At 34.4% G+C, this 15,706-nt stretch overlaps 1 protein-coding gene across 1 annotated transcript in view; it reads left to right on the forward strand.

The window, feature by feature from the left end:
- Nrx-IV (neurexin-4) overlaps nt 1-15,706 on the forward strand; it is a 405,554-nt gene that overhangs the window by 336,796 nt on the left and 53,052 nt on the right. Inside the window, exons 18-19 of the mRNA XM_090384064.1 lie at nt 12,181-12,417; nt 14,241-14,414. Of these exons, the coding sequence (XP_090240190.1) occupies nt 12,181-12,417; nt 14,241-14,414 (411 nt within the window). The remainder of the gene's footprint in view (nt 1-12,180; nt 12,418-14,240; nt 14,415-15,706) is intronic.

The following is a 15,706-nucleotide window of genomic DNA, read 5'->3' on the forward strand; positions in this document are numbered from 1 at the left end:
ATGATTCTGCAATGCATCTTTAACCAGTGACTCCATTATTTTACCCGGAACAGAAGTTAAACTAACTGGTCTGTAATTACTCGTGTCACCCTTTGATTCCCCTTTGTGAATTGGGGATACATTTGCACATCTCCAGTCCGTGGGAACCTTCCCTGAGTCCAAGGATGCTCTCATAATTATGGCTAAGGGTTTGCTTAGTTGCTACAATGGCTAAAATGATGGTTAAGTGGGAGAAGACAGAGGGTGGTAATCAATGGGTGCTGCTCTTCGTGGACTAATGTTATTAGTGGAGTCCCACGGGGTTCGGTGTTAGGTCCACTATTGTCTTGTATATTTATCAATGATATTGATGAAGGTATATCAGGCTTAATGTCGAAGTTTGCAGATGATACAAAGGTTGGCAGGGTTGTTAATGACAGTAATGGCAGTGTGCTACTGCAACAGGATCTAGATAATTTGGGCAGAGTACTTTGTACAGGTCTGGAGGCCTCATTTTAGGAACGATAGAGTTGCTAGGACAAGTACAGAGAAGGGCAACAAGACTCGTGAAGGGAACAAAGGCAAATTATTTTTTCCTAAGCATGCCTTCTGGGACTAGGCACCTGTGAGGTGAATCAATGTTTCCAGCTGATAAGTATGCTGCTGCAGAGGTTGAGGGCTGTTGAATTTAGAAGGCGTTTTTTCCAATAAATCACGAAATATCTCTGCTGCTGCAGAATCAGCACTTGCGACTTCATTACATACTTTAACATTGTGGAAACCAGTGCGATACTTGAACCTATTAAACCACCCATTGCCTGCCATGAACTTGACTTGGGTTTCAATGTACTTATGCTTAATATCTTCATAAATACTTTTGCTTTTGCTTGAATGGCCATTAGACTCGGGGGCACTTGCTTTTGAATCTGATTTTCCATCCATATTATTAATAGGACAAGATTTTCCATCTTCGATATAGCACCTGAACACTGTTTTGTGATCATTGTTAATCTTAAATGCGTTGATCCTTTAACATGATCTTTTACAGGCGTACTGCCCTTTAACATAGCATTCATTGTTGAAGCAGTGAGACCTAATTCCGGTGCAATAGATGATGAACTTTGTCCTGCTTCATACTTCTTAACCCATTTTCATCTTTATTTCTAAATCAATTTTGTTTCATTTCCTAGCACTGCCACCACTTGCACTTTCCATTGGTCACTTTCCCTTCACCATTGCAATAAGTAAATAGGAATGAAGAGAAGATTCTGAAAATTTGTTTTTTATATGACTGAAGATTTCAGTGAAGGGGAAACACATTTCACCATTATAACGTAAAAACTCACACAATTCCAGTTATCAGGATTATTGCAAATGCAATAAGATCGAGTTTACTACCCATTTATAATAGTCCACTAACAGAAAAGCCCAATTAACTGAAAAGTGCAAATTGTTTTTACTCTTTTATGGTCGTGACCTCCAGAAACTTTCTTTAGAATAATATCAACAAAGGCATTCAAAATTGATTCTTATAACGGAACATATGATAACGATGAAAGGGTAGTGGTCCATTATAAAAATGGCCAAATGACCTTTTAGAAAGATAAATAGCTTAGTTATATAGCGAAATTTTCAACTTCCGAGATCTTGGAATGAATTACAAAAAAAAAAAAAAAAATGCGTTATTGGGTTCACATGGCAATATTTTCACAATATCTTCATTTATTCCTTCGGGAGGCAAAATACATTTCCACAATTTTTTTATTTTATTTATTTATTTTTTATTTATTTTATTTATTTTTTTTTTTTTGAGTTTGCACCCTCCAGCAAAAACTTACATAAAGTCCAATATGCAGAAGTAGAGTACAGGTAACCCTCATATAACATGGTAGTTTGGTTCCTACAAGATCTCATGTAATGCGAAACCGTGTTATACGGGACTTAAACACCAGTAGAAAAGGAGGTTACGTTCCAAAAGCTAACAAAAATACACAATTTTTTTTATAACTATCGTAAACTTAATTTTTATAGTAGTAATAACTTAATATTTTAACTATTATTTTTATAATAGTAGTGACTTAAATAGTAATAACTGAGCAAACGTCTTACCTTACAAATTGTGACTTATATATCAGATAATGTACATTCATTTAATTTTCTTCTTCATCGCTGCTAAGCACAATCTGTTCTGCAGCATCTAGATTTCGTGTACCTTCTGCTCTGGCGCCTCCGTAGCCAGGTGGGCAGGAGTGGCAGTGCGCAGCACACACTTCTTGATTAGACCGGGGTTCGAGCCCGTGCCCACCAAATACGGAGGATGCGGAAAGGTCAGGGAATGACCACCACATATTCTTGGAGCAATATGGCCTTAGATGCTAATGCTCCTAAAAACCAAATAACAACCTTCTGCTCTCTTTAAAACTTACAACCTGCACGCTTCGAGGTAACAATTCTTTATGGTCTCAAACAAGCACAAGTTCAATAGCATAAAATCTAACCCAGGGATCTTCCAACAAAATACAGTGGACCCCTGCTTAGATATAACGCACAAATTTAACTCTATTACCTTACCAATTAACTAAGTTAAATGATACATGAAAATCAGAAGAATATTTTCCAGTTAGCAAAATAAAAATAAATTTACGCTTACATACATAGCTTAATTAATATATACTGTAATACGTACATACTAATTAATTGATATTTCTGTTAACTTTTTTTTTTTTTTTTGTAAAATTTAAAACAGTAAAAATGATAAGCAATTAAAAACAAAGAACACAGCAAGCACAAGTTGCAACAAACACAGTATGCACAAGTGAGATATGGAGTAATGAGTTTCTGAAAATTTATTTATGTTTTTTATATGATTGAATATTTTATGGAAGGGGAAACACATTTCACCATAATAACGTGAAACCCACAGAATTCCAGCTATCCATACTATAGAAATGCAAGAAGATTGAATTTATACCCGTTTATAACTGATTACACTAACAGAAAAGACCAATAAACTGGATGACAGTAATGGCAGTGTGCTACTGCAACAGGATCTAGATAATTTGGGCAGAGTACTTTGTACAGGTCTGGAGGCCTCATTTTAGGAACGATAGAGTTGCTAGGACAAGTACAGAGAAGGGCAACAAGACTCGTGAAGGGAACAAAGGCAAATTATTTTTTCCTAAGCATGCCTTCTGGGACTAGGCACCTGTGAGGTGAATCAATGTTTCCAGCTGATAAGTATGCTGCTGCAGAGGTTGAGGGCTGTTGAATTTAGAAGGCGTTTTTTCCAATAAATCACGAAATATCTCTGCTGCTGCAGAATCAGCACTTGCGACTTCATTACATACTTTAACATTGTGGAAACCAGTGCGATACTTGAACCTATTAAACCACCCATTGCCTGCCATGAACTTGACTTGGGTTTCAATGTACTTATGCTTAATATCTTCATAAATACTTTTGCTTTTGCTTGAATGGCCATTAGACTCGGGGGCACTTGCTTTTGAATCTGATTTTCCATCCATATTATTAATAGGACAAGATTTTCCATCTTCGATATAGCACCTGAACACTGTTTTGTGATCATTGTTAATCTTAAATGCGTTGATCCTTTAACATGATCTTTTACAGGCGTACTGCCCTTTAACATAGCATTCATTGTTGAAGCAGTGAGACCTAATTCCGGTGCAATAGATGATGAACTTTGTCCTGCTTCATACTTCTTAACCCATTTTCATCTTTATTTCTAAATCAATTTTGTTTCATTTCCTAGCACTGCCACCACTTGCACTTTCCATTGGTCACTTTCCCTTCACCATTGCAATAAGTAAATAGGAATGAAGAGAAGATTCTGAAAATTTGTTTTTTATATGACTGAAGATTTCAGTGAAGGGGAAACACATTTCACCATTATAACGTAAAAACTCACACAATTCCAGTTATCAGGATTATTGCAAATGCAATAAGATCGAGTTTACTACCCATTTATAATAGTCCACTAACAGAAAAGCCCAATTAACTGAAAAGTGCAAATTGTTTTTACTCTTTTATGGTCGTGACCTCCAGAAACTTTCTTTAGAATAATATCAACAAAGGCATTCAAAATTGATTCTTATAACGGAACATATGATAACGATGAAAGGGTAGTGGTCCATTATAAAAATGGCCAAATGACCTTTTAGAAAGATAAATAGCTTAGTTATATAGCGAAATTTTCAACTTCCGAGATCTTGGAATGAATTACAAAAAAAAAAAAAAAAATGCGTTATTGGGTTCACATGGCAATATTTTCACAATATCTTCATTTATTCCTTCGGGAGGCAAAATACATTTCCACAATTTTTTTATTTTATTTATTTATTTTTTATTTATTTTATTTATTTTTTTTTTTTTGAGTTTGCACCCTCCAGCAAAAACTTACATAAAGTCCAATATGCAGAAGTAGAGTACAGGTAACCCTCATATAACATGGTAGTTTGGTTCCTACAAGATCTCATGTAATGCGAAACCGTGTTATACGGGACTTAAACACCAGTAGAAAAGGAGGTTACGTTCCAAAAGCTAACAAAAATACACAATTTTTTTTATAACTATCGTAAACTTAATTTTTATAGTAGTAATAACTTAATATTTTAACTATTATTTTTATAATAGTAGTGACTTAAATAGTAATAACTGAGCAAACGTCTTACCTTACAAATTGTGACTTATATATCAGATAATGTACATTCATTTAATTTTCTTCTTCATCGCTGCTAAGCACAATCTGTTCTGCAGCATCTAGATTTCGTGTACCTTCTGCTCTGGCGCCTCCGTAGCCAGGTGGGCAGGAGTGGCAGTGCGCAGCACACACTTCTTGATTAGACCGGGGTTCGAGCCCGTGCCCACCAAATACGGAGGATGCGGAAAGGTCAGGGAATGACCACCACATATTCTTGGAGCAATATGGCCTTAGATGCTAATGCTCCTAAAAACCAAATAACAACCTTCTGCTCTCTTTAAAACTTACAACCTGCACGCTTCGAGGTAACAATTCTTTATGGTCTCAAACAAGCACAAGTTCAATAGCATAAAATCTAACCCAGGGATCTTCCAACAAAATACAGTGGACCCCTGCTTAGATATAACGCACAAATTTAACTCTATTACCTTACCAATTAACTAAGTTAAATGATACATGAAAATCAGAAGAATATTTTCCAGTTAGCAAAATAAAAATAAATTTACGCTTACATACATAGCTTAATTAATATATACTGTAATACGTACATACTAATTAATTGATATTTCTGTTAACTTTTTTTTTTTTTTTTGTAAAATTTAAAACAGTAAAAATGATAAGCAATTAAAAACAAAGAACACAGCAAGCACAAGTTGCAACAAACACAGTATGCACAAGTGAGATATGGAGTAATGAGTTTCTGAAAATTTATTTATGTTTTTTATATGATTGAATATTTTATGGAAGGGGAAACACATTTCACCATAATAACGTGAAACCCACAGAATTCCAGCTATCCATACTATAGAAATGCAAGAAGATTGAATTTATACCCGTTTATAACTGATTACACTAACAGAAAAGACCAATAAACTGGATGACAGTAATGGCAGTGTGCTACTGCAACAGGATCTAGATAATTTGGGCAGAGTACTTTGTACAGGTCTGGAGGCCTCATTTTAGGAACGATAGAGTTGCTAGGACAAGTACAGAGAAGGGCAACAAGACTCGTGAAGGGAACAAAGGCAAATTATTTTTTCCTAAGCATGCCTTCTGGGACTAGGCACCTGTGAGGTGAATCAATGTTTCCAGCTGATAAGTATGCTGCTGCAGAGGTTGAGGGCTGTTGAATTTAGAAGGCGTTTTTTCCAATAAATCACGAAATATCTCTGCTGCTGCAGAATCAGCACTTGCGACTTCATTACATACTTTAACATTGTGGAAACCAGTGCGATACTTGAACCTATTAAACCACCCATTGCCTGCCATGAACTTGACTTGGGTTTCAATGTACTTATGCTTAATATCTTCATAAATACTTTTGCTTTTGCTTGAATGGCCATTAGACTCGGGGGCACTTGCTTTTGAATCTGATTTTCCATCCATATTATTAATAGGACAAGATTTTCCATCTTCGATATAGCACCTGAACACTGTTTTGTGATCATTGTTAATCTTAAATGCGTTGATCCTTTAACATGATCTTTTACAGGCGTACTGCCCTTTAACATAGCATTCATTGTTGAAGCAGTGAGACCTAATTCCGGTGCAATAGATGATGAACTTTGTCCTGCTTCATACTTCTTAACCCATTTTCATCTTTATTTCTAAATCAATTTTGTTTCATTTCCTAGCACTGCCACCACTTGCACTTTCCATTGGTCACTTTCCCTTCACCATTGCAATAAGTAAATAGGAATGAAGAGAAGATTCTGAAAATTTGTTTTTTATATGACTGAAGATTTCAGTGAAGGGGAAACACATTTCACCATTATAACGTAAAAACTCACACAATTCCAGTTATCAGGATTATTGCAAATGCAATAAGATCGAGTTTACTACCCATTTATAATAGTCCACTAACAGAAAAGCCCAATTAACTGAAAAGTGCAAATTGTTTTTACTCTTTTATGGTCGTGACCTCCAGAAACTTTCTTTAGAATAATATCAACAAAGGCATTCAAAATTGATTCTTATAACGGAACATATGATAACGATGAAAGGGTAGTGGTCCATTATAAAAATGGCCAAATGACCTTTTAGAAAGATAAATAGCTTAGTTATATAGCGAAATTTTCAACTTCCGAGATCTTGGAATGAATTACAAAAAAAAAAAAAAAAATGCGTTATTGGGTTCACATGGCAATATTTTCACAATATCTTCATTTATTCCTTCGGGAGGCAAAATACATTTCCACAATTTTTTTATTTTATTTATTTATTTTTTATTTATTTTATTTATTTTTTTTTTTTTGAGTTTGCACCCTCCAGCAAAAACTTACATAAAGTCCAATATGCAGAAGTAGAGTACAGGTAACCCTCATATAACATGGTAGTTTGGTTCCTACAAGATCTCATGTAATGCGAAACCGTGTTATACGGGACTTAAACACCAGTAGAAAAGGAGGTTACGTTCCAAAAGCTAACAAAAATACACAATTTTTTTTATAACTATCGTAAACTTAATTTTTATAGTAGTAATAACTTAATATTTTAACTATTATTTTTATAATAGTAGTGACTTAAATAGTAATAACTGAGCAAACGTCTTACCTTACAAATTGTGACTTATATATCAGATAATGTACATTCATTTAATTTTCTTCTTCATCGCTGCTAAGCACAATCTGTTCTGCAGCATCTAGATTTCGTGTACCTTCTGCTCTGGCGCCTCCGTAGCCAGGTGGGCAGGAGTGGCAGTGCGCAGCACACGCTTCTTGATTAGACCGGGGTTCGAGCCCGTGCCCACCAAATACGGAGGATGCGGAAAGGTCAGGGAATGACCACCACATATTCTTGGAGCAATATGGCCTTAGATGCTAATGCTCCTAAAAACCAAATAACAACCTTCTGCTCTCTTTAAAACTTACAATCTGCACGCTTCGAGGTAACAATTCTTTATGGTCTCAAACAAGCACAAGTTCAATAGCATAAAATCTAACCCAGGGATCTTCCAACAAAATACAGTGGACCCCTGCTTAGATATAACGCACAAATTTAACTCTATTACCTTACCAATTAACTAAGTTAAATGATACATGAAAATCAGAAGAATATTTTCCAGTTAGCAAAATAAAAATAAATTTACGCTTACATACATAGCTTAATTAATATATACTGTAATACGTACATACTAATTAATTGATATTTCTGTTAACTTTTTTTTTTTTTTTTTGTAAAATTTAAAACAGTAAAAATGATAAGCAATTAAAAACAAAGAACACAGCAAGCACAAGTTGCAACAAACACAGTATGCACAAGTGAGATATGGAGTAATGAGTTTCTGAAAATTTATTTATGTTTTTTATATGATTGAATATTTTATGGAAGGGGAAACACATTTCACCATAATAACGTGAAACCCACAGAATTCCAGCTATCCATACTATAGAAATGCAAGAAGATTGAATTTATACCCGTTTATAACTGATTACACTAACAGAAAAGACCAATAAACTGGAAACTGCAAATTGTTTTTGTTTTATGGTAGTGACCTCCAGAAATGTGTTTTAGAAAAATATCACGAAGGCGATAACGACTAGCGAGTCAACTGCAGGGATTCACAAAAAGGAATGGAAACATTCAAAATTACATCTAACATAATAGCAGGGTTTTCCCAGCACAAAAACTCAAGAAAGCGAAACCTTGTTGTAGAAGTACAGTGTTGTTTGAGGATTGCCGCAATTCTCAAACCGTGTTGTAGAAGTACCGTGTTATACGGGGGTTGCCTGTATTACTTAAGTCGAGGAGTGCCTGTATAAGTATTTTGGTGTTGCTGTTCCCCAAGTGTATTGCATTTTTCTGCATTAAAACATAACTGCCATTTTTCAGAAGAGTGCAAATTCTGCAACTGCCTTTCTTGAAGCAATCAAAATGAATTGATTTCTAACAGAAAATCCAAACAGAAATTCATAGATAGAAATATTTTAGGTAAGCCAATGTTTGAAAACATGCTGCACTGGTAAACAATCCTATGCCTTTACATAAATTATGAACTCTGCCAGTGAAACTTAATTTATAGTGCAGTGTAAGTTAAAAAATCTGTGGTGTTTTTTTTTTTTTTTTTTTTTTTCTAAACCACTCCTGCATTTTGAAAAAATCCTGTTTTTCGTTTGCTTTGGCCAAAAATCCTTACACCCTACTAATTTTTTATTTATCATATTCTAACTTAGACATTGTCTTAAGACAGCAATGGACCCAGCACCCTAGATTACTCCACTAATGATATTAGTCCCAAGAAGAGCAGTTCTCATTGATAACCAAACTCTGTCTTCTCGCACTCAACGTTCCCATTATCCATATCAGTAAATTGCCTGCAATTTGACAGATTGGGGTAGATAGATTTTAAGCCAGAGGAGATGAAAAAAATGGGAAATTCCCAGTTAGGAAGTCTCTGACAAAGAATATCACAGTGGACATATGCACAAGTACCACATTTGAAGCAAAAGGAAACATACATAAAATAGCTAGGGCAACCAAGATGAGTAGTGGTTGAGACAACCTATAATGAGACTGTCGGTAAAACTAAGTGGAGCTTGGAAGATTTTAGTTGGATGTGGATGTCATTGAGATTGGAACTGAGGCTATGTATATTTGTAAAATGAATAAGGAAGTGTTTGGGGGGTTCAGATAAGTTTGACTTCCATGGTGCATTCAGTACATAAAGTAAAAGTGGATGGGGGACGTATGAATTAATGAAAATTTTGGATATAGTGTGCACACAGCAGGAACACACTGATCTTGACAGTGCCCCCCCCCCTGCTTCCTGCACATACTACTCAGACTGCCTCTAGTCACACTAGTTAGCAGACTAGGAAGCATCAAGTTTATGCACCTGCTGATTCATATACCACCTAGAGTTAACAATAGGTTTGATCTGGTGGACTATCTAACAGCCAACCTGCAAACACTGCTTTAGAGCTGTACCCCTACAATGTAAAGAATATTGAATATTGCCATGATGCTAATTATAACCTCAAAAGAAATCACTCGTACTCATGAGAGGTGTTGGGTTTGTTCTTTTGACCAGTTCAGGCGTAGAGTCCTGTGTTGTGGTGTTAGCAATGGGACTGTTGGTCGGCAGCTCCCATAACCTACTGTGGATAATGATCACCTGATGGTCTTGGTGGAGACATTTCTAGCACCTCCCTTGTTGAAGTCGGCAGTGATTTGTGCCACTCTCGCTCTCCAGTTGGCTGAAACAGTGCAAGACAGATGTCGATGGCCACGTTCATCCACCACCTTTCTCTGCCCACGATGAGATGTTATTCCGGAAAAGGCATATTGCTGATACACTCTTGATACTGTCGAACGGGGATAGTGCAATTTCTGTAGCACCACCGCGATAGAGTGACCCATGTGTTGGACACTCACTATCATCCTCTTTCAAAGTCGGTTAACTAACAACATTTATCCATACTGACATCAGATTACCATCGATATGAATGCAGTATACCTATATACCTTCCAACCGCCAGGTTCTTCCACTAGTTAGAAGGGTGACAGCGTCGTGTTGCCCAGGAGCCAGGTATACCACGAATTCTATCCTTTCAGCATATATACCAGTTCCTTTACTTTATTGCAGGCTTTGTCATCAGTGAGATAAAATTTTCACCCAGTTCTGTCCTGGATTCAACAGGTACTACATTCTCTTCAGGAATAAAAATTTGCTTCTGCTGGACTCCAAATATTGGGATGGGGGACGTAGTGATCTGGCTGATGCTGAAACCAAATCAGCCACTCCCTTGATAAAGACTATAGGCAAATAATCTGCACCAAACTATATTCCAGGCAACATTCTTAGTATGGACAGATTTCAAACAAATTAAACAAGATTAAGGATGTAATTTAGCAGTCCAGTCTGTGCAGGACTTGGTGCATAATGTCCTAAGTTACTTATGCACCATTAAAAATCAAATCAAAACAGTCAGTGCAGGATTTAAAAGAGAGGAAGTTGTTTTTGCTTGGTTCAACATAGAACATAGTCATCTTACATATTGTTTTATGCTGAAGGCAAATGCATTGCAAGTACTACAACACCATTCAGACAGTTCATGTTTTAATAGATTATCCATGTTTTATTCATATACAACATTTAAATTTTACTGCTTTTAGCCATCTGACAGAGATATTTCTGAAATTTTTAAATTTCTCCAATCAAATGTATATAATTGTCTATAAATAAAACATTAATTTATAAAGTTCCACATAATATAATTTGTCCATTAATTTAATTGTATTGCATTCTGACATGATAACTTATTTATAGGTGACCAAGAATGGGCATTTTGATGGTGCAGTATGGCCTAAGCCACCCAATTCCATAAAAAATCAAACAACTAGCCAACCACCTTGAATAATTGGAAGCTACTGTACTACTTGGGTAGTTATATTTTTTAAGTCTTGATAGAACATTTTTATGTAGTTTTCTGAAGTGGTGTGTTTAATCATGCCAATTGAATTAATGGCATGATATATTGGACATTCTGCTGATACTCAAATTCTGTGATGAAACTTTGTTGTGCATGTGCTGCTCCACTTTTCTCATTTTCAAATTTTTACCAGTATTGCAAAAAGGTGCACAGTGCTAATTTCCGATTGTAATTAACAAGAGTTAATTACAATAGGAAATTTGATGGTATTTAATAGTAGACCGTGCAGTTATACCATAGCACAAATTTGTTTGGTATTGGCAAACATCTTTCTCTGGAAAACTTATATTACCACGACTGAGTTTAACTTTGGCATCTTCTATTGTTCATGACCTTAAAGGGAAAACAAGAACAAAATTTCTACCTAATTCTAAAATAACTGAAGGTTGTTGCATTGTTCATTTTGTGTATTTGCACTTTCAACTTAATGTACTGTATTTTTTATAATATTACATGTAACCCAAACATTTTGGGTTACAGTGTAGCTTATGACTACAATTCTGCATGAGAGCAACTAAACTCAAGTTTTACATCAGCATGTTATTCCTTTTGCCAAAACCACTAAACTATTCCTCTTTATATCCAGAACGGACTAAATCAATATGAAACAGCAAGGCTGTGTATGGCTTGGTTGGTAATGACTTGTACCTACCAGATGGAATGATCCTGGGTTCAAATACTGTCAGTGACTTAATTGACTTTTTATATTTTTTACATATGCAAAGCTAGTCTCGAGTTTTACCTGAGAAGCTTTAGTGTTACACTATATAAATAAAATAAAAGAACAAACAAATCAATATTTAAGACATTCAAAATTTACAGATACAATATGCTAATGTATCCTGGCCTGAGTTTCTTTGCCCTACTTTAGCACAGCCTAACCCAAATGAACAGTGATGAGGTAAATGTCTGACACCCACTGAGTAAGTTGAATGGGCCCTACATTTTGTTGCTATGCTGACTTTTTCATTATGACCATACTGTCTGGTTGCTTTTAATCTATATTAAGCAAAAGTTAATTTTGTTTTTTCATTTCACTTTTAAATGCAGGAGCTACTGTAGACTATAGAGAAGGCTTTGTAGGATGTGTTCGAGCTTTGGTGATCAATGGAGAAATGGTGGATCTGTACTCTATGGCAGTGCAAGGTCTGTATGGGGTATCACCTGGTTGTGTTGGGAAATGCAATAGCAACCCTTGTTTGAATAATGGAACATGCACTGAAGGCTATTCAGGCTATATATGTGATTGTCAGTGGACAGGTTTCAAAGGTCCCATATGTGCTGATGGTAAATATATTTCATTTATTATTCAGTGAAAATTTCTAGATATATTACTTATTACTAGATATATTATGAAAGCAATAATTTCTTCTAATTTCTCTCATTAATTAAAGAATGAGACAAATTCATGCAATTAAATTCAGTGAAAGGCCACTGTAATGAGAATCTTATCACAGCCAAATTGCAAGGCAAAAAATGCATAAATATTGAAGAAAATGTTATATTCACTTCTAATCTATTATATTATAATCATAAACATTGTAATAAAACAAAGAATGAAATAAACATAAATGATATGGTATCTTGCATGTGAAAGCTACACACATGAAAGTCAGTGAATTGCCGCATCTAAATTGATTTATCACTGCCATTTCTTTCTTTTTCAAGAACATTGTCATGGAAAATAGCATTGCCAATTTTATCTTTTCAGTAACCCCAAAATCTATGAACATAGTCTTACAAACAAGAATTTTTGATAACTTAAATTCAATATACGAACTCAGAGTTTGATCTTATGAACTTTTGCTCAACTTCAACTGCACCGTATACCTTTTGAGAGTAAAACAGTTGAATATTTTAATTTTCAGCATTTTAAAACATATTTGACCTATATTCATATCATTTTATGTGCTCCCCCATTAGAGAAAGTACTTTTCTTTATATTTATCATATGGAACTTCGCATCATTATAAATAAGCCATTTTCAGAAAAGAAATAAATTTAAAATAAACAAATAAATACAGAACATAACATCTGGCAAATTTGCAGCCTGTCATGCTAGATTTTGGGATGAAGCCTTATTGACATTTGCACTGCCTTATCTAGCACAATATTATATATCAGTATACTGCACTTTTAACTGTTTTTATTTTGCTATAGTGCTGTACTGTACATAAAAATTTAGTATGCGCATTTTCAGCTAATAACTTCCTTATATTATTTGGTCCTTTGAGTGCTAACCATATTGTAATAAACACATGGTGAGGAAAGAATTGAAATCGTTTTCCATTATATCTGTGTAAAAATCGCTTCCAATTTATGAACTGTTCCTCGGGAATGCATGCCGACCTTGATTTGACTTTTGCTGACACTGTTCTTCTTGTGGATGTTAACCACTTCAAAGTTTATAAGTTCACATCCTGTCCTATCCAAGCTTTATCTTAAAATATGTTTTATAGTTGACATGCAGTCCAAGACTGCTCCTCTAAATGTATATGAAAAAACTAACAGATTCTAGTAGCACAGTTGTGCCAGATAATTTTTAAGAAAAATACCAAAAAGGGCTTTTCCCACTCAAAAAGACTGACAGTTTCTATCTCCATTTAATCTTTAGCCCAGTGCTTAGCACTGGACTAAGGATTAAATGCCGACACATTTTATGTACTTGCCAAAAAAAATTAAACCCCTCACCCAGAATTTTCTAATTATTCGACACCTCCACTCTTTAAAATTTATTGTAAATGTAGTAGTGCTGTGCTTCCTTTGTTTTGAGCCAGAAACATTGTAAATGGGCAGGGGGAAATATGTGTGGTATAGAATAAGCTTAACCAAGACCATACATCAGTTATTAGCTATCAAAGAGAGAAAGGATGGTCCTGAGCTACAACCATATGAAGCATGTTAAGAAATAAATGTAAAATTTTTATTTAGAGTATTCTTGTGTTCAAAAAATTAAATTTTAAGAAAAAATATTGCTATTTTTACTCTGGCCTGTTTAAAATAAGAAGTTTTGCTCTTGTTTTTAAAATGTACTTCTGGGTAGCTGTATATAATTGTAAGTATAGTGTTTGGGATATTAATAAATAATTGTAACTTCTTTTACTTTCTAGAAATTGGTGTTAACTTACATCAGGATAGTTACATCAGATATGACTTTGAAACTATCATTTCTACATTAGAAGAATATATCAGAGTAGGGTTTACAACTACTGAGAAGACTGGTATGCTTATTGGGATATCTTCCTATTCTGGAGAGTATCTAAATCTCATGATGTCGACTAGTGGTATGTATTCAAACTTCAATTGCTAATTTTGCATGCAAAATTAGTTTATTTGTTATGTTATAATGGCAACACCACTTTATAATGTATTGCCACTATAACATTACAAAAAAAATATTAAATATATTTAGTATTCTTTATTATGACATAATAGTCAGTATTCTTTATGGAAAAAATATATATATTTTTTTTAAGTAATCCTTTCTCCTGCTGCCTTCCTCAGTCTTTTTTTCACAAAAAAGAGAGAGAATTTTTTATCAGAGTTTAGAATTTTTTAAAAAAAACTGAAATTTTGTGTGCTATTTATCTCTAGTTGATGAATTAGCTATCAGGTTTGCTAACCTGTGTTGCATAAAATATGTGGAACATAAAAAATTAAATGTTAGATTTACTGTAACATTAAACCATATTTTCTTTGTGTGCAAGCTAAATTTTAATTTAACATTGTCCTTTCAAAGTGAAGGTGATACTATAATATGTGCTGAATGTTTATTTGCAACTTTTATGATAGAACTGTCTTTCTCTGATGTATTGTAATCATGCAGGCAGATTGTTCAGAAATATGTATCCCAACAGTGTTATAGCAAAAAAAAATAATAATAAAATAAAATATATATACAGTCGAACTTCCCTATAATGAATTCAATAAATCCAGCGAAAAAATTCGTTATAGAGAAATTTCATTATACAGAGAATATCTTTTTTATTAGAAATTGTTATCTAATTAGAAAATGAAAACAAATCTACATTTATTTTTAATGTATTTTATTTAAATTACGTTTACACAATTTTCGCTGGTAAGTATCACAAATTAAAAAAAAAACTGTAATTTTTGTTTGCACAGTACAGTTAAAAAATGGTACTATAGAGACACCCACCCAGATTCAGCTTTATCAACATCTTCGTATTACACAACTTAATTCGCTTCTTGTCTACTTCTCCTTCAATTGCATTTAAAATTGATTCTCGATTTTTTAAAATCGTAGATAAACTGCTTGCAGATATGCCATATTTCTCCGCAACATCTTTTTTCTTAAAACCCTGGTCAATATCATAAAAATCTTTGCTTTATCATTAATACTTAAACACTTTCTCTTCGACATTGTTTCCGCAATTGTAAAAATTACTCGACTGCAGCTCTTGCCGATACATACACCGCAAACTTCGCTGTGCTGGCCGTATAGTGAATTGTTAGTACCGCCTACTCAATGACATTCGCTTGCCAATTTAACAGTATCACGTGACCTTTCTTATCAATCACTTTGAAGAAATATACGAGTTTGTGAATTTCTTTT

This window comes from Mastigoproctus giganteus, chromosome 1, assembly GCF_048544385.1.
Source record: "Mastigoproctus giganteus isolate SK-2022 chromosome 1, ASM4854438v1, whole genome shotgun sequence".
Lineage (NCBI taxonomy): Eukaryota > Metazoa > Arthropoda > Arachnida > Uropygi > Thelyphonidae > Mastigoproctus > Mastigoproctus giganteus.